The sequence below is a fragment of the Topomyia yanbarensis genome, chromosome 1 (assembly GCF_030247195.1).
Source record: "Topomyia yanbarensis strain Yona2022 chromosome 1, ASM3024719v1, whole genome shotgun sequence".
NCBI classification, from domain to species: domain Eukaryota; kingdom Metazoa; phylum Arthropoda; class Insecta; order Diptera; family Culicidae; genus Topomyia; species Topomyia yanbarensis.
The window spans coordinates 55,572,248-55,600,108 of NC_080670.1; the positions used below are offsets into that span (position 1 = coordinate 55,572,248).

A 27,861-nucleotide genomic window follows, 5' to 3' on the forward strand; every position below is an offset into this window, starting at 1 on the left:
TATGCTATCAATATATTATTTCCAGTCAGTTACAAAAAATTCTAAATGGCATATTTGACGTCTAGGACACCAACACAGTTGCAATGTGTATAGACAAAATACATATAACGCTATGTTTTCAATTCACCATCTGATTAACCCTCATTTGGCAAAAAATTCACCCGATTTAACATGAATCTCGCACATGGATTAGTCAATAGAAGGAGGGTGGAAATTGAATATGTATCCACCATTTGTGCAAGCGTTGGATTTTTAATGGCCAACATATCATGGAAAGAACAAATATGCCACTGTTACGGCAAAGATCTATGAAAAATGAAATAATTCTCTTTCCATGATCAGCATCGAAAAATTTATTTCGAATCAAACCACACTTTCACACGCCGACGTCCGACCCAACACAAACACAAGGAACCACCGCAAGCAACGCACAAGTGCAATTTCACCCCCGCACGCTGTTTTGCCGTTTCCATACCACACACCATAAACATCGAACCAAAAACGAAACGCATACCTATTCACCAGCAAAAGATGTAATATCGTAGTTAGCCGAGGGAAGATTACACATGCGATTGCCTCGCGCACACACTACACACTACTCAAGCGCGACTCGCGTAGAAAAGCGGAGGTTTTTTCGCATCCTCTCCTCAGCAGGCTGGCAGGCAGTGAGCGAGGTGCAGACAGTTTGTGACTTGTGTTGAGGAAAATTGTAAGATGGCTGAAAAGTACAAATTATTTCGCTTCGAGTGAAATTTTCAACCCTTCCGGGTTGAAGTGGCCAGGGCGCTTGTTAGCAAATTACACACCATCGGTGCGGTACGATGGTGAACGGTTTATGAGTTGCCACTATAGCATACCGAAACAAATCCAAAAAGGTGCAACCCTTCAAACACGAAAGTGACGCCCCAGTTTTTTTCTCCTGACGCCCCGGATATATACGCTTAAAGTTCATGGACGATTTTTCAGCGAAAAACAAGAAAATAGGTGATAGCCAGTTACTGTTTAGGAGGGCGACAGAAGATTTCAGAAAGTCATTCGGTTCCGGAAGATTATGTCCAATCTGTATGCGAAAATTTCCCAGCGCCCAATGAAGAGGAATGAAGAGCAGATTTTTTCAGTGTTCCCATATCATAATAGTAAGTGGAGTGTTCAAATATACGCTAGATGCAGTTTTATCTTTATTTACTAACATACTACTGATAAACAAAGATTGAGATTAAATGGCACAATCAAATAATGTTTTCGATAGAAATTATAACTGAAGTTTTTCTAGTAAGAAACCAGCTGGACGATGTCGATTCGTTCTGTGAATGATTGGTGAATGAGTTATGGGCAGATTTTTTTCTGTGTGCGGGAGGCAGAAACCAACACAAACGGTGACAGAACAGAAAACAAAATATAAAAAATCTGCTAAACCCCTAACACGGAAAACCGTTCTTCAGAAAAACGACGATACATTTATCTGCACTACAATAAAGCACTACTACAGCGCAAATTCGTTAGTTGAGTCACTACTGCGCTCCAACTAGCGAATCATATCTGATAATTGGGGCAATTGACTGCTAGCAAAAATTACCCGAGGGAATCGCTGATTCTTTGTTTCCTGTCAATAAAAAAAACAAATATTTTGTGGTTCACGAAAGTTGGCAGTTTCCTCCCAGTTTAAAGTTGATTTTTGCGATAAAGTTTGTCATTAGTGTTCTTGCCATTAATAACTTTTTTGAATAATTCCTTCATATAAAACAGGAAATGAATACGCTGCCGGAAAAAATCCAATGAACCGCAAGCAAATCATTAGATCAGGTGATTGAATACATCGGAGGTGATCTCCTAGAAGTTACCAACTAACACACAACGACACAAACTAATTGATGCTGAATGGAAGAAGCGCTTACATTTAACACATTTATTTCATTAAAAACATTCCGGAATATGAATTCAAAAAATATAGTTCCATTGGATTTCGAAGCATGTTTTTTTTCAAAATCGCCACCCTTGAAATCGATGACTTAAACGTCAATCACTTTTTGACATAAGAGTGTCTTTTAGTTGGGACATGACCCATTTAGCGGACAGTCAACTAACGTACACCCCAACTAGCGAATCCCCGACTAACGAATTTGCGCTGTATTTCCCCCGTTGATACTGCTAAAGCACACGGAAAACAATTTTACAAAAAAAATAACTATAAATTTATCTGTTTTCTGCAATACAAAACATGTTTGAGCATTGTTTGGTTTTTATACGGCTTATAATGTGGATTTTTAAGCTCGTTTTTTATAAAATAAACGAGCATTGGTTACATTCGTTTGGAAATAGCATATTTTTAGAGTTGCGGAATCGTTCAATAAATTAAAAAAGAAATGGTCATCGATTTTTGACGAAAGAATTTAGATCTTTTCTGAGTAGAAGTGGACCGCAATAAATTTAAAATTTCAGAAGAATCTACAGTAAACTAATGTTGTGCAACAAACAAAACAAATAAACTTGAATGTTCCTAACTAAAAGATGATAGTTTTGAAGAACTATCTGAGCGAAATAGAGAAATGTATAATTACAATGGAATGCAGTTTCTAAATTATAATGGAATGCAGTTTCTAAAAGTTGTAGTAGTAATTCACTGACAGACTAGGTGCTTCATTATGTTCATAACAAGATGCAATCAAATGGTGAGCGAGATAGTTGGGTTTACTGTGGTCACGAATCATATAAAAATAAATAAACGCGATGAACACATGACCACTTATATGTAAGCACATGGAATCAAAAATTTGCTCCATCAACATCAAATAGACAGCGTTTTCCATTTGTCTCCGTGGAGTAAGTTGTTATTTCTGGTGCTGATTTAACTGGAGTTATTCGATTTCGAATGCAAGTTAGGGTTCTCAAGGTTGACACTTTTAAAATCAAAAATACTGAAATAAATGTTCAAACTAGTTTTTTTTAATGGTCATGATCACATAATTTCAAAACCATCCACTTTGGAGGTTTTCGAGGGAGTTTTTTTGCATAATGCAGCGCATCTATTAAAAATAATTTAGGTGATTAATCCCCCTTAAAGTTATGGAAAGTTAACTCTTTAAAAACATTAATTAGATACTTGAAATATCCAATAAAGTTGTTGTAGATGATATTAGACAAGACACAAAAGCTCTATATAAGCACCATTTGGCCTTGTTGATAATTTATGACTGTCGCACAACTCATGCCCACGCGCACAGCAGAGATCGTCGACTGTAAAACTTTGGGATAACATTGCCCAAAATAATACAAAACAATGATTTTCTTCAATCGTCCAGAGGTAGTTCTCCTCTTAAATTCATATTGCTTGGTTCCAAAAACTCATAGTAGCCTAGAAATTATTTGAAGTTTGTAGTTATTTTCTTGATACTTATAGATCCGAAAAAGTAGAATTGATTTTAAGTTGACAAAGACACTGCGATATTTGCATTTTTTTGCGCCTCTAATCTCTACATTACGATAAAGATAATGCCATATAGTGGTATACATTACTACTGAAGCGCCAATGAGTATTACGAATTTTGTGTCACGACAAAATGATACGAATGAAAATATTATCAGAAGAAAACTTCATCAAAAAAGGACCTAATCCAAACTATGTTTGGATGATACGCAGGTTTAACATGCTTATATATGAAGAATTTCACAAAGATCCGTTCGACCATCTTCGATTCCGATGAAACAATGAGATGATCAATTTCGACTCAAGAGCATTTTTTTAAAAGAACGTAAGCGTTTTTTGCATGCACCAGTAAAAAATGTTTCATTCCCGTATTTTATATAGCAACACTTTCTAAGAAGGAGTCACAGGGAATGAATACCTCTGCACTAAAGATATATTCACTAAAACAATGTGTCATTTTTCACAAAAACAAAAATTAAGTTTAAATTTTAAATTGAAAAAAACACAATCCAATGTCGAACCCGGGAAGTAAATATAAACAATAATAATAAAACTAACGATAGAAGTTGTCACAGAGAGCTAGTTTTTCAGCCCACATGTGCAAATCGCCTGAGCCTAGCTTGAACCTTTCCTTTTCGGTAGCAATATAAAATTCTTGACCTAGCAGTTACTTCAAATTCGCCCTGACGTATGTTTCATCGCCCATAGGACGCAATCAAACATGGTCTACAATGTTGTGTACAACTGTCGCGCTTCTACTTTAGTCGTGGTATTTTGCTTGTCATCTCGATTGGGTGTCTCTTTGCTCTTGTACGTTGACAGCCCGGCTCGTTCCATAGTTCTTTGCATTATCATGTGTGATATCCCCGAATGGGTCATTAGACTAGCTAAAATTATGTTCAGCAGAGAACCTGTAAGAGGGTATCGACATTGGGTTAGTCACCGTATTCGCTGACTGTATGCAATCTTATAAAATACACTCGCATCTACCGTGAAAGGGAGGTTTACGACGGCAGCTCAAGATCAAGTAACCTTAAATACATTCAGTCATGATTCGGAGCATCTGGATTGGCTTGAATTCGGCATGATAATTTGTTTTTAAATTTATCGGTGGACAAATGTTCACACCTCACCAACTGCGATAATCATCGCAGCTGTAAATTCTAAATAACTATCGAAAACATTTGAAATGGGTCGCTCTCTCGGTTAAAATTCACAATCCGAGAGAAAAAGGCTTTCGCACAGTAAAATTTTACCTAAAAATATTCGCTAAATTGTTCACAGCCTTAGTGGAGAAAAATGTTTATGTTTAGAACTAAATTTGCGTTTCGACTTCGTCTTCTCAGAATTCGACACTAACTTAATTAACGGACTAAGCTAGCACCGGATTGACGTGATTAGGGATCTAGAACTGCAAATCAAAGTAATTTTGAACTGATTTTAATAAGTTTAGCATCATATTGATGGTACCAGTTTATATGGGAAATTGCTGTATGACCGCAGTCTTCAACCCGTAGCTCCAGAGCCGTGGCTCTGATCAACAGAAAATCAATAGCAGCCCATGGGAGCGTTGTACCATTCATTTGAAAGTAAGTTTGTGCAAATCGGTTCAAGGATCTCCGCGAAAATTGTGAGTTTGAATTACACTTACACACATGCACATTTTTTGTTTTCGACGAACCGATTTAAACAGGGTTTGACCCAGAGACAACTGGTAATTTAACTTATTTATTATTGAATTTCATTGTTTCCATGGAATATATTTGAAAAGCGTAAATACTGCTTGGATACCAACCCTTCGTTTCAAGGTGATCTTTTCTATCATTTCAGGAAAAAAATATTTGGCCGTTTGCAAAATTTAATATTTTGCATCCCACTAAGTTGCTCAAAATGGTTTAAAAAAGTGATTTCTTTGAAATTCATCAAATTACATGGAAAAAATCCGCACATTAAAATCGTGAACAAAAGATCACGAATTCGTAAGCTGAACGATTTACGCAAATCGTGACCAAGTTCCTGAAATTATGAATAATGAACCTTGTATTCATGAAAATATTTGTGGTTTCAAAAAACTAGCTCGCCCCGAATGCATTTGAATATTTGGATGGGTTACTATTGTTGTTCTCTAGACATGTTTAGTTTTCGTGATGATTCCTGTTCATCATTTGGGGGTACACAAACGACAGTCAAACGACGTTCATGATTTCAAGAGCTTATTTGCGATTTTTCTAATCAGGTTACTGTGCTATTTTATTCATGAGTTTACTATCGGATTTTTCTGTCGGACTAGCGGGATTTATGTTTATAATTTCAGGATCTTTTCGTAATTTCTATTCACGTTATCGTAATATTTTATTCATAAGTAAAGTGATTCATGTTCATGATGCCAGGATCTTAGTTATTTTTGATATTTTAATCACGAGTAATGTGATTTATGTTAATGATTTCAGGATCTTAGCCACGATTTTTGTTCTGTTATCACAAGTAGTGTAATTTCTGTTCATGATTGCAGAATATTAGTCCCGATTTTCATAAATTCTGTTCACGTTATCGTGATATTTTATTCTAGAGAACTTACTTTCGAATTTGATAGGTGGTGCCATAATAGCAGCAGTTTTATCATGGTATTCGTAACTTCTCTTACGGCTGATTTCTTCACCATCGCTTAACTTTTTAACCAGGTTTACCATTACGTTTAAACCTGGCTTAAGCGCAAAATGAAGGCGAAGAAATTGTCCTTTAGCCTTATAACTATCTGTTTTTTGGTTACTATTGGTTTTTTTACTTGGAGTACTGTGACAATATGAACTGGATCAAAAAAGTTTGGCTGATTCGCAGTATCTTGTTCTGTGAAATATAACACGAACACGATTTGTAGTGCTCAGCGCAGTTTTCGTTTTCTCTCCAGACATCACAACCAACCTCTTATCAAATGAATAACGATGCTCGAGGTGCTAATAGTTTCCTTATAGCTACTGCTGGTATTACTTGTCGCAAGCAGCTGGACATTTGAGTATGAGCATGAGCATGATGACCGTACAATTCGTAGTTGCTACTCCGTGATTGACCAGAACAAGCGAAATTGCGCAGAGAATCAACGAATGGGGCCTGGGAGCAGCTATCCATCCTCAATGTGCACGTTTCGAGAGTTCTATACGTTCAAATGTCAACGGCGCAGGCCACGTCCTTGCAGTCATCGGGGAAGGAAAGGAATGTTAAAGCAAACGTTGTTAATGAGACTGTGTATACCTCTGCATCTCCACGTTTGCCACGGGAAGGAATTTTTGTTAGTAGGTTGGGGTAAAGAGTTACGTAACATTGGGTTCACCTTGATAAGTGATACGATCTATGCAACTCTCAGAAGTGTTATCATGCTTTTATTACTCTGGGCAGCCGGCTGTCGAGAATTTGATAGAGTAATCGTTTGTTTGGAAACGCCCGGGTTGCAAAAAAGCAACTTAAACAGGAGTCAGGAGTGCTACTTATGTTTAATAGAATCAGACGGTATGTGAACAATGTTATTATTCCTTGTTTCTTTATTCCGGCGGAACACGAAAATTCCAAAAGAATTCAGTATTATGAAAAGCGATTACCTTCAGCGTCTCAAGAGAGATCTCTTGAGACGCTGAAATAGAAATAGATGCGGTAATACCTATGTAATTGAAGATTTCGCAATACAAGCACTGTTTATCGTATATAAAATTTGGTGCTTATATAGCACATAAAAGGACACTTTCTTTCTCCGCGAATAATTAAATAAGGTACCGAGTGTTATTCGCGCGCGTTTTTTCTCCTTCGGAGATCACGTAAACGGCTCACTGAACTAACGGCCGCTAGTGCTTAAAGACGGTATAAAATAAGCGCTACCGAAATACCTGAAACGACCAGCTTTTTATGTCGAATAGATGATTGATGACGTTAATTTTTACAATAAATACTAGAACAAGATTGAAAACAATAAAAACGAAAAGAAACTAACCTGTCACCTTTTACGTCAATAATCAAGCTAGAATAATTTTATACTCATGCAGAAATATGGTTAACATGACAATCAATAATATAGAGCATGCACTACTTCAAAGCAAATGAAAGTATTCAATATAATGAGAACAATTAATTTAATTGATTTATTGGACTAAAAGCAAGCCAATGAATACGACAATGAAGCATATGTTCTTCATGTTGATATGACTGCTGCAAATTGGTAACTGGCTTCTGATTCACTGTCAATTCTCAACCATCATATATGATTAAACAGTCATCATTTCACTCAGGCAATATCATGCGTATTCCTCATGCACAATGCCCAGTGGATTAGTTTCCTGGTTGGTCAAATAAACACTGAACAAACAAAGAAATTAGTTTGATCAGTCCAAAGAAATGTCAGCTCGATTGGCATCAACCGGCGTTCCCTTACAATGCCATCAAATTCCCTTACAATGCCATCAAATCAAAGAACATTTAAAATTACATACGACAGAATATGTGCAATTCTGAATATAATAAAATGAAGAGTACTTAATTATTTGCAATTAAAATAATACCGGGAAAATTAGTTGCATAACCAAGGGTATTCATTTTCAAAGATGGCACTGTTGATGAACCACCTTATAAAATGGATGATAAGGGACGCGGACGAAAAGAGCTGACCCTGACCACCGCCTGGTCGCAAGCAGCTGGACATTTCATAAAAAAGTGCAAGGAATAAAAACGATTCCCCGAATTATACTACAAATTTTGTGAAATAGTTCACGTGAAAATTTCATTACCATGTTATATGAAATTGGAAATGATTAAGGATATCTTCTAAGTATCACCAGCGAAATGGAACGTAAATCAAGTACTAGAAATCATCAACCAGTTCACGAATACAAAAATAATATTTTATGGTTTCGAGAACTATTTCACGTGACTGTTATACTAGGTATCCAGTGAACCACGAATACTTTTATAATATTTCATGATTTTCTGAACTATTTCACAAGCACGAATGGTCAGTCGTGACTACTGTACTAGAAAACATAAACTAATTCACTAATACATGACTAATATTTTATGATTTTGTGAACTATTTTATAACCACGGATATTGGATCGAGACTAATATATTAGGAATCAAAAATTAGTTCACGAGGATTGAATGGATTCATGAAAATTTCGATTATTTCACGAGAAAATACCCAGAATGTTTTGATTTTGTGAACTAATGTTCCTAAACCTCTGAATAACATCATGAGCCAACCTTCGGTTTTATGAATGATGACCATAAAATTGGAAACTAGGTCACCGTGACTGAAGTTCACAAAAGCGAAACAAATATTTCCACTAATCAGTGTTTCAAATAAACCACACATTTCACACCAAGGAGCCTGTTTCCAAAGGAGCGGTGGAAACCAATCTTTGTTATGCACGTTTCTGGGAGTAAATATAACAATCAGCAATCCAAATGGGTTTTGTGATTCTTGTTCTGTCACCTCTTATAGATCGAATTTAATTACAAACTTTGATAACAGGTCATCAAAATTTGTATGTTTAATTACTCAATTATCCCAGGTGCGCCAGCTGGATGTATCCTTTTTCAACATTGAACAACCCGCCATTTTTTAGCCGTTTTCACAAGTAAACAAGTCTTTTTAGGATATTTTATGCCATTTATTATAAACCAGGTTTAGAAAACACCACCCCCATTTGATACACAAAAAGCAGCTCTTTTGCGGACATTTTGCATGACATTGGACAGCATTTCGGGCATAATCGCAGCAATTTCAGCTCGTATATTAGCTTTGAGTTCGTCAAGGTACTTAGGTTTGCTAGAATACACTTTACTTTTCAAGTAACCCTTCAGAAAAAAGTCTGGCAATAAATCCGGAGAACGAGGAGGCCATTCCAAATCACCATTTTTTGAGACATCGCATCCTGGGAATTTGCTCTGCAAGAACTTGATTGCGGTATGGCAAGATGCCCCGTCTTGTTGAAAATAGAAGTTTTTCAGACCTTTTTTCTGCATTTGTGGACAGACAAAGTGCGTCAAAATCCAGCGGTAGCGTGCGTTTTCGATGGTCTCTCCCTCTTTAAAAAATAGGGACCAATGATTGTTTTGGAGCACACTCCGGCCCAAACAGTTACTTTCTGGTAGTGCAGTGGTGTTTTATGTATAACGTGTGGATTCTGTGTCCCCCAAATTCGACAATTTTGTTGATTTACTCCGCCGGAAAGGGTGAAGTGGGCCTGCCATATTTTATACGATAAGCACGCAGTTTCTACTATTGAACGATCGGTATATAGATTTGGTATAACTACGATTTCAGAAGTGTAAATCGACTTATACCAAAAATGATTTCAGAATTTTGTTTATCTGTCAAAATCGGCTGGAAATATATAACTTTAACAAATATGTGTTTCTAACAATAATCACGGGCAAACATATCTCAAATCCGGTGTAAAAATGTTTCTGCTGAAGTGATGAAATCCAAAAGTACAAATGCATAGTGGAAGGATGCAAAACAGGTGTACTCTTTATTACTGTAATGGCCTAAGCCTAGCCTAGTACGCTAACCATTGAATGCTGACCTTCGAGGTCTATCGAAAAGAAGCTTTCGCCATGAACTGTACCAAGGATCTGTTTTGCTTTTGTGCTTGATTAAATGAAAATTGAAAATCTAAATTGAGCTCGGGCTTTTAAACTGTATGCTGTAATTATAATCTAGTAGCCTGTTTTCACTCCTTGGCGGTTTTCACTCCTCAGGAGCCAAAAAAACCATGAGTGATGAAATCATGGATTTTAATGATTTGCCAAACTATGGTTTTTTCAACGCATGCTGATTGGAGTGATTTTTGAAATACTGCCACTAATAAAAGCGTTATGCGGGTGTTACTGAAGGAAAATTGAATATAATAATAAAACACATGATTTTCGCTCATGGTTCTGTTTTCGTAACGTAAAAACGTGATTGTTCCAAAATCACTTTATTCACGATTTCGGGAACAATTTTTTCCAGTGTACCTCACTGTTGCTGGTGCTGATCTGCGGCTGCTGTTTGGTGGTATGGCGGTAGGTATAATTCAACCGGCCGAACCAACATTTCAAAAGATTTCTTCTAGTATTAACGTTGGCTGCTTCTTCATCGGTCCTTAGATATTAAGTATGGGTGTGAGCTTTGTTCCTTTTCCGGGATCTCCATAGCGAGGGTGGTGAATAACCGCATCCATCGCTCCCTGCTAAGATTCCTGGAAGACACGCAGTGTCAGGTAATGCTAATAATTTGTTGCGTCCACTACCAGGGGGCTCTTGTATGAGTGTGGGGGAGTGTGGTGGGCAATTAAAAAAAATAAAAATAAAAAAATTAAAAATAAACTCTATGCTGCCTTTTCCTGTTAGCTGTGTTGGAGGGCAAAGCTCGTTTAGCATATCCTCCACAGCGAGAGTGGCTGTTACTTTGGTATTCCTTGCAATTAATTGAATAAGTGAAATACAGTGTAATGTGAACGGCGCTGAATAGCGTTGCTGATTACACTTTACAAATGTGAGTTTATTTTAGTAATTTTTCAATCAACCAGTGCTAAATTGATACCCTGGCTAGTTTCAGAAGGAATTAATGAGGGTATACTTATCTCTTTTTGACTCAATCTATATCTATAAATATAAAAGTCAATGTTTATATGTAGTAGACAATTGTTTTGGAGCATGTTTGTGGACTATTAGTTGGGGATTATCTGCCAAATGAACCAAATGAAAAATTCTCTTTTTGAAAAAGTATGCAGAATTTAGTTGTCTCATTTAAAACTTCCGCTCGTGAACTTAACTTTTAAGCGATAATCGGTTTTGCTGACAAAATAAAGACTAAATCGTTTCAGATCGTTTCTAGGAACATTGCTATAGTTATTTAATTGGAACTTATCCTCGCTTTTACATAATGCGGATCAATAACATCTTTAAACATATTTATTATCTACCGCTCATACTTATTGGATTGGCTCGTGTTTCTGGACGACCCCCACCCCCCCTAAGAAACACGCGAAAAAAATCTATTCGGCGCCGACTATATTATGTTGTGAAACCCACCGCTCCGCTCACGGTTCGCACATAGACGAAAGTGCTCAAAATTTCCCACCCGCTGAAGCAACGCGTGGGGGCCAAGGGCAAACAAAAACGGCAAAAAAAATCAATGTTCTCTTCTGTCCACTGCTCTTGCCGAATGTTTGTTTGCAATGCAGATTTTCTTCCACCACTATTATAGTAAGAATAGAGCCGCGTCGTCACGTACATCGCGGCATCATGTCACCGTGTGCGAAGCGGGCGCTACTTCTGCGTACGAGGAGATGATAGACAATAAAGAAATTCACACTGTCCTCAGTCAGTTCTCTCCGCCCGTCTTGATCGTTCAGAACGAATGGGCCTTCAGCTATTCTGTCGCTAAAAATTATGCACAGCTAACCGGTCTTCGTTCTTGATTCTCATTGTAGTTGAGATGTTCAACGTGCTGGCCCCGTTTCACCAAAACAGTGCCGCAGCCGCTACCGCCACAGCCGGTGCCGCAACCGGTGGCAGTGTCGCCGCGCCAGGCGGTCTGAACGGCCCGGGAAGCCGCGGTGTGGAGAATATGCAAGTGACTCAGCCCTGCAGTGCGCCATCGTCGCCGACCATCACTTCACCCGGTGCCCTCAGTTCGACTTCGTTCTGTCTGCCGACGGGAAGCAACAGCAGCGGCAGTAGTGCCAGTGGAGGTAGCTGTGTCATTACCAGCACCACCGCAGCGGATACCGGTGATCCAAACTGGCAAGCCACGAAAAGTACGGTCCGGGAACGAAATGCGGCCATGTTCAACAACGATCTGATGGCGGATATTCGCTTCATCGTCGGAACCGATGGTAAGTGGTTATTCAGACGCCCCGAAGGTCAGTGTTGTTTGACAGTAGCATCCTGCTAATGCAGCAGCATCTCCAGCCTATCTAATGAAAACACGTGGTTACATAATGATGCACTCATATGTGTCCTTGTGTTATTTTTCTTTATTCTAACGTTCTCACATTGTGTTCTCTCACGTGTATTTTCCTCTCCCGTAAATAGAGCAAGTGCAAACCATACCGGCTCACAAGTACGTGCTTGCAACCGGAAGTTCCGTGTTCTATGCCATGTTTTACGGAGGACTAGCCGAGAACAAACAAGATATCAAAGTTCCTGACGTCGAGCCGACTGCTTTTCTAACGCTATTGAAGTCAGTACTGCCTACTCTAAGGCCTAAGCAATCGTGAATAATCGAGCTTCTATACTTGCAGATACTTATACTGTGATGAGATACACCTGGAGGCGGACAACGTGCTGGCCACGCTATACGTCGCCAAGAAGTACATCGTACCGCATCTGGCACGGGCCTGTGTCAACTATCTGGAGACCAGTCTAACGGCGAAAAATGCCTGCCTACTGCTCAGTCAGTCGCGGCTGTTCGAGGAACCGGAACTGATGCAACGCTGCTGGGAGGTTATCGACGCCCAGGTATGTGACCGTACGGTCAACCTAGAAATAGTAGATAGGAACAGCACTCATTTCGTAACCAATAGCTCAAACATTCCACCATCAGCAACCACTACTAGTCCATCATCCTCCGCCATAGTAGTACCTAATAGTAACGTCAACAGGCTAGTTCCCAATCCCACTAATTCTGTTCCTGTTCCGTACCTGCCCGGTTGCTACGAGCAGCTGCAATCCTCATCCACATCCACGATGATCGGCGGTGCAACCGCCGGTAATGGGGACAATAGTTCATCCACTAGTTCATCCACAACGGTTTCATCGTCGGTTTCCAGCAGCTCACTGAGCTCAACCGCGGAAATCGATCACTCAGGGGAACCTTCGGTTTAAGCGAAGCGATAGAATATAACTGCCAGCAAATGCTGGTTTTCTTTTGTGGTGGATGTTCGACATTTGACATAAGTTTTCTCTATCGGTAGATAGATTGTTTTTTGCGTATGGAAATAAGCTTTCGATATACGTCTTTGCCGTGGCGATGGCTAGCGAATAGTTGTCTAGTAACAGACTGAATCACCTATGGATAGTGTAGAAATTTTATTTGTTAAGTGATAGCGAGAAAATAATAATTTACGAGATTGTGTGTTGCTTTTTAAATGTGATTTTAATAAAGTACTCTATAGGAGTAAGATATTAGCTAAAACAGCTACACCATTCGTGAGAATATTTTTTCGAAACTTGCAGTGTTGTCAACAAAGGCTAACCCTATTAGGGAAGGGGGTGGGATAGATTTTCTATAGCACATTGTGGTGAAATTTTGAACATATCTGACCTCGTTATATTCGAAAAAAATACTGGATTCTGATTCGGTTGGGGAATTGTTATCAGGAAGTAAAAGGCGTGTGCAGTTTAGAGATGGACAGGTACGACCCGAACCAGTACCCGAAGGAAGCGGGGTGGTTTTGGGTTTTGTTACTACCGGGTACGGGTCGGGTCGGATGCTCTAAAAATATTTATTACGGGTACGTATCGGGTCGATTTTTTTTCGAAACAATTCGCTCTTACTCGTACGAATGTTTTTAATGTTATGGACGCCCCCTTGCCGTAAATATCATGATGGGGTTGGTTATCACCGGGTTCGGGGTAAATAATATTCGGGTTCGGATCGGATCCGGATACAAAAAAAACCCATGCCCACCCACCTCTAGTGCAGTTGTGCAGCATTTCGCACTTTCACCTAGTAGCACTTGGTACTTGGGTAATATACAACGAGAACAACGGCACAAACAGAGAGCGACAAATGCGCCGTTCCCCTGCCGATGACAAAACAGGCACCAGTTAGTGACGTAAAGAAAAGGGGATGAAGTCAAATCCCCTCTAAATCGATATAACTCCACATGAAGAAAAAAATAACATATACCAACTGACAAAATTCAATACAATACAAATGCCCGGTGATCAATTTAAAAACCATTCCGTTTATGCATCTTAAGGGCTTTTCAAAAAATCAGGAATAGGTATATAAATTTTGCGGCTAGGAAATATAGAAAGTCTTTATGATTTTCATGAAGAGTTTCCAGAGTTTAAACGCCTTACCATCTAGAACAGTGGTTTTCAACCTTTGTCGTTCCATGTACCGCTTTTTGAATATTGATCACCATGGTGTACCCCTTTGTGAAAACTGTTTACCATCATTACCCTGTCAGAATGATTTTCAGTTAGATGTTGTGACGGAAATGTTTGGATAACAAGTAAAAATTTGTCCTGCGTAATTCACCCCCTACATCAGTCTAATTTACCCCTAGGGGTGAATTAACCCCCGGTTGAAAACCACTGATCTAGAGCATTTACGTATCCTACAGTCAATAAACTATTCAAACTTGTTATGTACGAAAATATATTCTCAGTCGCATCACTTGCTTGAGCCGAATCCTAAATAACAAACCACCCACTACCCAATCTGTGGTACTTTTGGGGTTGTCGCTAAGTCGGGGCCTTCCGTTAAGTAAGTATCTCATAAAAACTTCCTTTCTCATATCCCAAGTTACGGTAAAGATGGTTAGCGTGGCACGCAATGGTGGTTCTCAGGCGGAATTCTCGTTTGGACTGGATCAATTATTATTTCCAAACAATGCTCCTCAAGTAGTCTGGTTGGAAATGAGAGTCATAAGTCTACAATCTACGAAGTATACGGTACTTACGCAACGGAAGTATTCTCTGAATGTTCCGAATACATTGATGGATTTTCAAAATTTCAATTCGATGAATTCATATCCTCGAGGATAAAATGCACCGAACTAGCCACTCCGCGCTCTTAGAATAGTAACCATAAACAAAATACTGACAAATACGTTATAGACGACATTTCGTTTTGTAAATTTCATCTTTGGTGGTGGCTTTGGTGACTAAAATTTTATTTCGCTTTACACAAGTGCAGATTGCTTGCCAGATATGCTTTTGCGATGCGAAATTCGACATTTTCGTCTTCCCTCTTTTTAAAATGATCTTCCACATCGAACTTATCGTTCCCGGTGTTATATCTTGTGGTTCTGATATATGTTGGAAGTCAGCGCTGGCGACTGTTTGTTTCGTCATTTAGCAGGCAGCAATTACATCTGATCAAGATTAACGTGTAGAATTTTCTAGCCCCATTCTTGACAACAGTTTGTTGACTTTCATCGCCGTTTAGGAAAATTTTAAATCTTCTATGCGTATAATTCTGTGCTTGCATTGATCTTCTGGACGCAATTTTGCAAAACACTGACTTGTTGAGCAATATCACGTGTTGAAAGATTGGAATCTCTCGTGAATTAGCTTTGATTTTTCTCTCTCCATCTTCTAACAAGCGGGTTCTAATTTTCTACTATAACTGGTCTATGGATCTTTATGCTTTTACTATAGATAAAAATGAAGAAAGCAAAACTAGAAATCCCTCAAACTGTTACGTATTGAGATCTCCTTGACAGTGAAATATTAGCTTCGTTGCCCACCGCAACTTATTCGGTCTACCTTCTATCGTGTTGTCATTCTCGTCCCTGTCGTCATCGGTACTACATTCTTATTGCTCGCAGTCAGATGCTCTCATTTGTTTCTGGTTCTACGGGCCGCTATTGCACATCCGTCTTCATCGCCATTGCCTTCTTTGTATGTGGTGCTGGTTGTTGGTTTGGAGGGATTAGGTGTAACCGTTCTTGCTTCACTATGCTATATTTCTCCTTAGTGTACAAAAATGTAGGTAAAAACTATTTTTTCACCACTAAGGACAAAATTGTGTGAAACCATGTTCGCGCGTAAAGGGCACAAAACCTATAACTAAATTAGTTATCGAGATGCAATGGCTACTTGGTAGGGTTATCTGTAGTAAATAAGTTTTCACTAGCTGGTTCGGCGCATGTGTTTCCGTGGTGGGCCATCTGGTTACAGATCAGATCTTGTTTGCCTATTAGATTACACCGTCATTTTGCTTGATGATTTGCATTCGATAATCTCACAACACGGACGCCGTTGGGAATACCGATGAAAAACTTTCTCCAAAAGTCAGTCGTAACCAATTCCACTTAAACGTATTTTGACACGTATTATTTAGTGTACGGTGCTAGGTCATGCCTACCAACATCTACTTCGTCATGTTCCATGTACTCTGAGAGCTTGGTTCTAATGTTGCTGTATACAATGTATTGTTACATGTTGTCCTTCGCAATGAAGTCTTCCGTCTGGGCTTTGGAAATTTAGTCGTTATCAAAACGCAGTTTGTCACATGATGTAACTGTATGTAGATCCCTTCTTTGAGATTAAGCTCCAATTTTACATTTGCCGGATATTTCACCTTCTGAGCTTTTGGTCTAACGCGAGTGTTCGTAAAGTCAATCGGATGGTGTTAACCCGCAGTACGACTTTATTTATTTTCATTTCACTGCGCCGAAGGCAACGATACCATACTGTTTGTGCAGTGGCGATACCAAACTGTCTGCACTCAGTTCCTATCACCGACCCCGGACAGATGCCTCCACCATCTGCACGCTAGATATCGACCCATCAACACATGAGCCGGAATCAACGACTTTACTGTCCTTCAGAAGGAAAACATGACGAAAAAATTTCCTCCTTAGAAAATCTAAGCAATCTCGGCTGATTTTAAACGAACCGGTGCCATTTTAACAAAGGACTGAAGGTAGTATTTCTTGCTGGCTTTTCTGATGTGTATAGCGTAGCGGTTTTTTTGCTTCTACTCTGTCAGAGACGAGAAGGTAGACTGTTTTGTTCCACCTTACGTGCCAGTTCTCTAATGCTAACCGATTCATTTCTTATAATTCGTATATTGTTAAAGGCACATTACGGCAGTTTATCAGAGCCATGGTTTTTTGTATATTTACAATATTTAAAAACTAAATAAAAATAAATATTATTGAATGTCAGATCTCGTGCACGCAACTTTCAGTTTCTCGTGGAGGCCTTCTATCGTATTGGTATCAACTTTCTCGTCGGTTGTGCTGGCTGTTGATTTTGGGGTGCTAGATGCGGCCTCTATAGTTGTCATTATGGCCTGAACAGCCGTTTTTTGTTCAGGTATTGGTTTTGAAGACAGTGTTTTGAATTTGGTTTCCCGTGGATGAGAGGACAATTGGTTGTAATGCATTCGCCTTAGCATCTTGCGCGCAAGCTTTTCCATGGTATGCTGTTAGTTTTGAATTGTATAGTCAAATAGGAGGGCGGGATAGGTCTTTTGACCCGGAGCCTCATCACAAGAACACCTTGAGGAATACCCAGGAAGATGTAACTTCTCCGCCCTACGATCTGTTTTTGACACGCGATGGTACGCGGCGCTAGCGCATGTAACATGTAAACGAAACGTTCTGCTTGGCCTAACATGTTGAATAATCAGTATCAGTAAATGGCGCAGGCGATGATACTGAATATAGGCAACTTCTGTAGGCTTAAGCTCTATTTTCATGTTCAGAAAATATCCCACCTTACCAAGACTCTGTTGTATAGAACAAATTTGTTGTAAATGAGGAGCGTTCGGAGGGTTCGCGTTCTTCGGTACCATAGTAATGTTCAGGCGGTCAATTTCTTTCCACGACCTTTTGACGTTGTGGACCGATATCAGGCCCAACCAAAACACAACATTCTGCCTGGATGGCGCTTCCGGATGAAAGCGGTTACATTCGGCAGTCATTTGGTAGCATAAATCACTCCATTCATAGCCAGTCCTGTGGCTTCAACTTTTTCATGTCACTGATGGCCACAGCCACAGGAGAACCTTTTTTGAGAATATGGTGTGGGAGATACCTATACCTAATATCGCCGCTTATCTCCTTGCACAGTGTTTTTTGCCAAAATTATTCACGCGAAAACAGTAAAGCGTACAGCAATGATGTCTTCTAGGAAGTTTTATGAAGATCCAAGATTCAAGATTTTGATGAGATAGTTATAGTGATTAATCACTCTTGAAGTAAGATATTTGCTATATTTTTAAAACTATGAAGAACCCTTATTCTTATTAAACAACATCTTCACTGAAGACCATCTCTATTTATTGTACTCTTGAAGTTATTGATCGTTGTTTGTGAATGACCCCTTCAAATTCTTTTTCGCCATAACTTCTAAAATATCGTAGATAAAGCTTCAACATGTTTCAGAAAGTTGTTCGCCTTATCAAGATACATATCCTTCCCCACGAAAATATCATCAGACCATCTCTTGCGACCTAGAAGTTATTGGGTAATTTCCGGTAAAATTAGTAAAAGCTTTAAAAGTAATAACTTTTGAACGGACAAAACGGGCAGCCAGCTCTAGTTGAAATTAGAAATGCTACATCAACTTACTAGAGTTCATTTGTCTCTCGTTGTCTCCAATAGAGTTACAGATGATTTGAAAAAAAAACTATTGTTTTTCAAAAAAATGGTCAATAACTTCGAAAATACTCGAGATAAAAAAAATTATGGGTTCATAAAAATTGCGTATTTTGACGATTGAAATAACTTTGTAGAATATATGAAGCCCATAGAAATGATAATTGAAAAGATATTTTAAAAAAATAATTTTGGGGTAATCCAAATATAACGAGCTATAACTTCTTAAACATTTAAAGAAGAAACTTCGTGTATTCAACAAATATATTCATGAAAGCATAGCTTTTCCAAAGACGTTATCTCTATATCGAAAAAATAGTTGAAAAATCTCACCTGTAGGAAGATTAATTACTAAAATCATAGCCAAATCTTGTTATTTTAGATAAGTAGTCCAAAAACACTACTAACGTAAACTCGGTCGTTTCCACATTAACGACCAATCACCATTTGAAACCTTTTAATTTTCAAGAGTTGCCAAATTAGATTGAAAATACACGAGATAAGCCATTGTGGTAATATAGAAAGTTGTCCATGTTAAAAATTCAAACCTTTTTACGGAACATACCGAAAATAAATATCATTCTGACAATATTTAAAACGTTATATCAATGAATTGGCATTAAAGGGATCATCCACAAACAACCAACAATAATGGTGAAGATATTAAATATAAAGGCTTTGTGTTTTCAGCAAAGTTAATGTCAAAAGCTTGCTCTACAACTTTGCCTAAGACATAATTTAAATATATGGACTTACAAGAAAGTTGGTAAATGTATCTCACTTTTAGGGAGATCAATCATTAAAACAGCAATACCATTGGAAAGGGTTGCCCACAAAATCCTCCCAAATTTAACGATATAAGCGTAATTAATATTTCGCACGATTTTGCAAAAAAAACACTGTGCCATGGGGGGGACGAGAAACATTCCGTCCTCCGCCAGTCGTTGCCATCTAGGGTCAGATATGTTTCATAATCCAATCTCTTAACCACCTTGACCATTGTCTTGAACCGCTGCTTCTGAAAGGTAACCCTCTGCTCCGAGACGGCCGGCTTGGGCCTGCGCTTCTGCATAACAATGTTTGTGGCTTGGAGTTACTTTTGGTTGATTTGTGGCACCGAACTCTCAATCCAAGGCACGGAAAGATTGCGCCACATTTCCCTCGGTATTGCGCTTCAGCTTCTGCTAGGCTTTCCGAGTAAACCTCGAATCTGCTGTATTCCATTGACACTAACTGCTCCGCGATGACGGATTTCTTCGCCTCCGGATTTCAGGCAGTAGTAGGTAAATACAATGGAACGGAGTTTTCACTATTTTTCACATGACTTCTGCAAAACAACCGATATCGCTGATAATGCGTGACTCTAAGCAATAGGGGTACTATGATGCATTGGTGGATTCACCAGAAGATAGTAGGAAAATCTCATAAATAGCGAGGAAGAATGTCTGTTATGAAACTGCCTAAGTTCGCTAAAAATATCTGGTTTGGTAAGCTAACTGTACATGTAGAATGAAAAGCGACATTTCCATTGCAATGGGGATCACCATCCAGGAAATCTACGTGAACAAGTGACTGGGAAAACCGTCCGCTGCCTTTCCTGAAGCAATACGATTGTTCTGTGCTTTATGAAAAAAATTGCGAAGTGATATTCCGCCAAAAACGTGACGACGGTGCACGAGGGCCGAAACTCTCTCAATATGAGAAATATAGCACCATCGCCAAGCGGAATCTAAGGAAGACACATTAAACTTTTCGGAGCTGTTTGTACCGAATCTGATGGCACAAGTTGTGCGGAAGGCCGGACAATTCGGATTCAGTCAACCGAAAGTCTAGTTAAATATTTTTACAATATTTATGTTAACTAAATGTTTTAGATTTCGTATAATAGAAACGTATAGGATTCGCTTAAATTTTGATATTGATTTTTCTACGATTTACTGGCATTCTTGTTGGACCAAATTTTGATCGCCACACTCTTTATTCACTGTCCAGAAGATTCACGGCTCCATTTAATTTACATATATCACAAGTCGTGCAAAATAAACGAATTTAAAAAACTAGCTCTCTTATAACAGCATTTCAATGTGTTTTAAGAACCGTTCCGATTATTAGCCGAAAATATGTTTCACAATATTAACTTTCCGGCAGTCGCGTTATTATATGCATTTAGGCGACCGACTAAAGCTCTAAAACACTTTCGCCTTACTTTCAAACAGTGATGCTCTCAGTTCACTACGCGACTTCCGAATGATTAATAACATATAAGAGAAGCAGATTCCCTTTGGTGAACTCAATAATCTACAAAGAATCGCTATTCGACTTTGCAGAGTTTTTGTGAATTTTTCGCACAAAAAACGAATTACACAAAACCAACCCCAAGGAATTTTGGCACCAGCAGTAGCCGATTGCTCATTCAGGGCACGATCGTCTGATGAATTTTTCATTTACTTGATAAACTCCAGCGAAAGGTTGAAATTTCAGAAAACAAAAACGTTTGATTTGGCAAGCGATTTGACATGACTGTGCTAGAGAAATGAAAACGTTGAATTTAAGATTAGATTTTTCTGTCGTTATTGAAATTATAAATAGCATTATTTCAATAATGCAAAACATCGATTTCCTTGAAAAACATAAATTGAAATTTACACAACATTCTGCGTATGTTATCCGTCGTCATAGTACTTAAAACAATATTTTGAAGCAAAATAAAATTTCCTCTTTTGGAATGAACTGTTGTTATCCATTCTCCAAACACCCGCACCCAACTCCAACTCCCACCTGCATTCAGATAATCATCTTACAATTGCTTCAAGCAGGCCATCAGTAGTTTAGATTTTAATTTCATTACTTACACGAACTAAAACTGCAATATTTGGTACATTGGTTTATGTATGATCGAACAAAAAGAAACAGAGCAGATAGACTAGAGTATTATTCAACTTGTCGTAACAGAGCAATGGTTGTGATTTTAATTGCCAAATTGTAGTAAGAACAGTAGTTCAATCCTTGGAGCAAGTTATAAAAGCCGACTAGGCAGATATCATTGTCAAGTTTGATTTGAACCCCTCTTGTAAAGTAACATAAAACATAATCTGTATCGTCGTGTGTTGTTGTTTTCAATGTTTTTCGTCGTCTACCATCAACTCGTAATGCTTAATAAGGGGATAAAAGTCAACAATCACTCAAAAGAAAGCTCAATATTTTAACCGTATACTAGGAAGTCAAGCTTACCTGTCTATATATATCTAGTTGTAAAACCCGGAACATTGTACACCCGATGATGGAATAGATAAACGAATTTTATCGGCCGAAAAACAAAAATATTGCAGTTTCACTTATCCTAAGTTTTTTTCACTCACATTTTCCTAACACGTTGTCCCATTTTTTTTTTGCTCTGTATCCCCTCTTCCCGCGCGCAAATCGATCCAATTATTCAACGGAGACAGGCGGAAATGGCAATCAAATCCGAAGGCTTTGTCGATATCGATCTGAAGACGTTCGAGACCATTCTGGCCCGGGAGACGCTCAACTGCAAGGAGATTCACCTGTTCGAGGCAGCGCTGAGCTGGGCCCAGGCCGCCTGCAGCAAAATTGACATCGAACCGACCTCGAACAACAAGCGGCAGGTGCTCGGGCAGGCACTGTATCTGATCCGCATACCGACCATGTCGCTGGAGGAGTTTGCCAACCGGGTGGCCCAGCTGGGCATCCTGACCAATCAGGAGACAATCGATATATTTTTGAATTTTACCGCTAAGAATAAGCCCAAGCTGACGTTTCCGGTGAAAAGTCGGGCCGGGCTGAAGACACAGGTCTGCCACCGGTTTGCTTCGTGTGCCTATCGGAGCAATCAGTGGCGCTATCGGGGTCGCTGCGATTCGATACAGTTTTCGGTGGATAAGCGGATCTTCATTGTGGGATTTGGTTTGTATGGATCTTCGACTGGTGCGGCAGATTATGATGTTAAGATCGAATTGAAGCGGCTGGGTCGTGTGCTGGCGGAGAATAGTACCAAATTTTTCTCGGATGGTTCAAGCAATACGTTCCATGTTTTCTTCGAAACACCGATCCAGATCGAACCGGAGTGCTTCTACACGGCCTCGGTCGTGCTAGATGGAACCGAGCTGAGTTTTTTCGGACAGGAAGGAATGAGTGAGGTTTGCGTCGGAACGGTCACCTTCCAGTTTCAGTGCTCCTCGGAGAGCACCAACGGTACCGGTGTGCAGGGAGGCCAAATTCCGGAACTAATATTCTACGGTCCGATGGGCGTCAGTAGCCATAGTGCTGTTTTGCCTACCAGTAGCAGCGCCAATTCCATCAACAACAACAACAACAACAGCAAACCGAACTCGTCGGCAACTAGCGGATCAAACTCTTGCTCGACACTGCACAATGGCAACGGAAGCAGCTATTCCAACGGAAATGCAGATAATGGGCCAAACCTGCTGGCCAACAATGGGCTCGGAACAATCGCTTTGCTGAACAATGAAAGTGAATGAGTGGGACATGTGGTCCGAAAATACGTGATATGAATAGAAAAGGATCAAATCTTTGTTGAGAGTAACCAATTTTGGCAGAACAATTACTTATTCAAACACAAATACATACAAACACTTACAAGATGTACACAGTCTGTTTAGTAGTAACAGGGTGGAAAATTTAGCAGTAGTGAAAAGTTTGTAGAATCAAAAATAATCAAATAGCTGACAAATATTGAATCGGTAAGTTTTCGTTTGTGAGACAATTCTATGTTCGTTTGGCTGTCCTTTTTTGCCTTGCACCTAGTGGCCCATTCCGGGTTATCCATAATCCAAACAGATAAGTGTAGAGGAAAATCATAGAACACGTCGACGTAAGTTCTTTTTGTTTTTATTTAAGTTGAATATCAAAGAAAATGGAATAAATAGAAGGATTTGACCTCCGCTAAAAGGTGAGTGCAATCGCTGTTCATGATACTTTTTACTGTTCAATTGCCCATTAATCCACAATGAGAGTTCCATATTGAAAAGCAGCAAGTCGAGAAATACGCTATTCAAAATTTGCATTTTTATTAGCCTTATGAATGGGACAACCATGTTTTGGTGTTTTCCTTGATATTTTCTGAACAAACCTGGTAATTCTATTAGTGAATCCGGTTGTCGAGAAACGTTCAATCAGGTTCCGCAATTCTAACTCTCGCGAGTAGAGAATAATCATTTTCCGGATAACATGGGTTAAGATGGGGTGACAACATCAGAGAAGTAAAAACCCAGGACAGTCGTAAGGGGACCCCGCCTTCCCGCAGATGCAAAGTTAATTTGACGCTACTTCCGGCTCGTGCCTGGCAGATTGTTTCCCAAGCTTTCGGTAGTGAAAAAAATTTGCGTTCAATTTTTGCAGATTGCTGAAACCAACCGAATCTTTCCTGCATGAGAATGTGATCACCCAGCATTTCTACAGCTTTACACACGGGCGGTTCTTTCTATACCAATCAACAAAAACTTGATACTGATGTTGGAGAATTCTTCAATCTTCAATTGAGCAAAACAGACGAAATATCTTGAGATCATGTTAGTCGTGAGGTCTTCAGCACTTTCATTGAGGTGCAGCAGAAACATCAACAGTACCGGGTGCCTTCCTTAGGGTATGTGTTAACGTTGACGTAAATGTGGGTAAGCCTGTCAATCACTAAGATCCGTAAGATAGGATAGAAACAACAATAAACATTATTATTGATTCCAAATAACTGCATTTTAGTGATTGTTATATCGCAGTTCAATTTACTAGAAGCGGCAGATTGTTAGGTGTAAATAATATCAAATCGATCGCGACATTCTATACTTTCTATTATGTAGGATATTATAGGATTGACACAGGAATCCATGTTGCTGGCAGTGAGCCTTAGGAGATTCCAGAATTACCAGCTCGAAAAACTTCGAGACACCACTCAATAAAGTTATTTCAAGATAGTGATGGACGTCTCGCTTATTTCCCTTTTTATGGACTGGAAACAGGTTCGCGAATTTCCAGCAAGAATATATGTTACTCATGAAAATATGTTACGGACAAGAAATGCTCGAAAGACGGGAACAAACGAAGTCACCAAAACGACCGCTGGGTCCAAGATTGCAAGACGATTTAAACCTAGAAGACGCTAATGTAATTATCGTTTCGTCAACATCTATAACGCTCAGGGTCCAATTCCGATTGCTGATAGTCAGCTAGCCAAATCGGACATTATTAGCAGGTCGCTGAACGTGTGGTATGCAGTAAGCGCTGTTCTTATTGCGAATGCTTCGGCGGACACGACACAGCATTGCGGCGGAAGGCCAACCAATAGTGTTCTCCAAAAACTCCCGCGCCTACTGTGTTATCGTCTTTGGAACCATCGTTATAGAATGAATGAAACGATCTGGCATCTGAATAGCTGGACGAACGATTTCCGAAGAGTCTCAACGCTTTTATGCGTTTCTTTATGACCCACAACATCTGTGGCTTGGGCTCGTACAATTTTCAAGCAGTTAGGCATTATCCTTGCTTTTTTCAACATACGGATAGCTAATCGTGTTTTATAGCAGATCAAATGGCAAAGTACCTGCTTCAGCCATAATGGCTAGGATTGTACTTGTGACTTATGCTCCGGATGCGAATCTTTTCATCCTGATGTATGCAGGCGTAAAAGCTAGGATGACGACATCTCCTCCTCCGATTACGAGCCCCATGCTGCAAAGCATCCTGGCTCGATTTGCAGTAGAAAGGCGCGATGACCACGTGTGAGTACTTCTCCAGACATTTTCAATATGTTCAGCATGGATCGTAGGCCTTTTTCGTAACTTCACTGTGCGCTTTAAAGTTCAGCATTCCGACTAGCTGATAACACAATCCTTGAGATTAAGTTACTCTACAAACCAAGAATGCAATGAGCTGCATGGATTATGTATGACCCTACCTTTTTGTATTAGTTATAAAAACTTTGTTGCTTAAATTAAAACTTTAGGAAGAGTTGTTCAAAGGACATGCGACTTAAGTAATTTGGCGTTCCCTCGTAGTGTGCTAACGTACTAAAATAATCGATTTTATACGAGTTGTTATAGCAAAGTACTAGTCACGTAATGAGTAAAGGTTTGGCGTTTATTTGTTGCGTTAAGATATGAGTTTTCGTTTTTCATATATCATCAACTTCAAATCAAATAGAGAATTAAAGTTTAAGCAAAATGCATGAGTGTTGCTAAAGACAACTGAACGGTAGTTGAGATTTAAAAAAATACTCAAAAATTTAACGGGAAGCAAACAAAATGGAACAGCATAAATACAAATGCGAAACATATAGCAACAATATAAAACTAATCAAATCATAAGCGACGGTTTCCTCCTAGTATGTAAGTTGCAGAGAGAAAGTGATTAAAAGTCCTCGCTTGTAGGCCAGCAAAGAGGAATTTGAGACAAAACCCAAATGAAACTTTAAAACAAAAGAAAAGTTTAATGTTAGAATGATTATAGAAAAAAAAAACAAGACTATACAATATCTACGAAACAACATTTAACACAATTAGAATGAGGTTTAAATTGAATAGAAGAACCACATCTAGATGATGACTTTGATAAATGAAACATAGTTCGTAGTTGTAATTCCCTTACTTCTAACAAACAAATGAATATTATTAAACTCCTGCGAGTTCAACGTTTCGTCAAAAGCTAGAAATTTAACGTTCCGTTGCTGGCTAAACACAATTTATTTAATTAAATTACACTTTTTAGTCACATTCATTTCATCTGGTCAAGTATTTCCCAGAGCAGTAATAGATATCTAAAAACTACAAAAAAAAATAAATAGACTTTGATTAGAATACGAAAGATGACAATTTGCAATGAATCTCATTAGGACTTATTATGCATTATATATACTAAAGCAGTTATCAACAGAAAGGTTGGTACTGTTTAAAACAAAAAAATACTGAATAAAACATTAGAAGCAGGGTGGTGCCGTTACTGCAGCCGTTGTCAATATCACAACTCCAAACCACATACTTCATACAATGTGGATAAGGCATCAAGACAGTTAGGGTTCATCTTCTGGATAGAAAACTACTTTAGGGACGTATACTGTCTTGAATCGCTTCATTGCGCGTTAGTTCGCTCAACGTTAGAATATTGTTCTTCTGTGGTGTTCGTACTTCAAGAATGGGATTAACAGAATCGAGGCTGTTCAACGCCGGTTTCTTACGCTTTGCTCTCCGACATTTTCCAACGTGAAACAGATTCCAGCTGGATTCATGGAAATACTCACTCCTGGCACTACTGACTCCGGATTTGACTTCCATTTGACTAGAAATATGATTAAAGCCAAGTTTCTGTCTATCTTTAAATGTAACTAGTCTAATATCAATTTCGTGGCCTTTACGCACAAAAGGGGTTTAAAACAATTTTCTCCTTAGTGGAGAAAAAATAGTTTTTACCCAAAATTTTCTCCGTCAAGAAGAAATATAGCATAGCATATATTTGTGAAAATGTATGAACTGACAGCGGTTGGGGTTGCAACCTGACTCAATTTTGGGTACACACAAAAACGGCGTACGTAAACACCGTTGAGCCCAAGGTTAGCAGGGAGCAGTTCAGTGTCATAATCGATCTGTAACAGGTAGATGAATGATCAAATGTGGAACTTCGTTCGAAATAGAATAGGCGAAAGTCCAAAATGTTACGAGATAGATAAGCCGAGAAAGACGGTTAGAGAAACAAAACAGTATACCGTTTGCATCAAGAATTTCGCGTGTGGTAGAACTGCAGAATAAAGTAATGAGGAGTATCCAGCCCGGGGACAACTTGACAGCTCCCATATATTGAACTCATAAGCAAATTTTGTGGTGATTTGGTGATGTCATGGCGGCTCGAATGGAACAAAATTTAAAAAAGGCGCATCCCATCTATTATTTTCTATAGCTGTAAAAATTAATAATTTAAGCATTTCTATCACCAAATTTATTTCGCTGTTCAAATTAAAAACTGTCCATACCTTAACAGAAACATAGTTTCCATTTTGGATTTAAACAATCCAAGAAAAATGAATCGATTTTCAGAAATACAGGAAGATGGCTTTCAAAATCGTGCCACTTCCACTTATATAGAAATTTCCGAAAATCT

At 38.9% G+C, this 27,861-nt stretch overlaps 2 protein-coding genes across 3 annotated transcripts in view; one reads left to right on the forward strand and one right to left on the reverse strand.

Annotated features, from left to right (window-relative positions):
* LOC131677638 (transcription factor IIIB 90 kDa subunit) overlaps positions 1 to 27,861 on the reverse strand; it is a 60,724-nt gene that overhangs the window by 29,558 nt on the left and 3,305 nt on the right. The window lies entirely within an intron of this gene.
* LOC131677639 (BTB/POZ domain-containing protein 6-B) lies at positions 579 to 26,697 on the forward strand. Its single transcript, XM_058957536.1, has 5 exons — positions 579 to 1,136; positions 11,887 to 12,291; positions 12,491 to 12,638; positions 12,700 to 12,916; positions 22,188 to 26,697. The coding sequence occupies exons 1-5, from the start codon at positions 1,052 to 1,054 to the stop codon at positions 23,238 to 23,240; spliced, it is 1,908 nt and encodes a 635-aa protein (XP_058813519.1). The 5' UTR covers positions 579 to 1,051; the 3' UTR covers positions 23,241 to 26,697.

Excerpts from the sequence above, each read along its gene's own strand:
- LOC131677639 (XM_058957536.1), top strand. The coding sequence starts at position 1,052 with ATGTCCAATCTGTATGCGAAAATTTCCCAGCGCCCAATGAAGAGGAAT. Across the intron at positions 1,137-11,886 it reads AGTGTTCCCATATCATAATA|TTGAGATGTTCAACGTGCTG; the intron begins GTAAGTGGAGTG and ends TTCTCATTGTAG. Across the intron at positions 12,292-12,490 it reads CTTCATCGTCGGAACCGATG|AGCAAGTGCAAACCATACCG; the intron begins GTAAGTGGTTAT and ends TCCCGTAAATAG.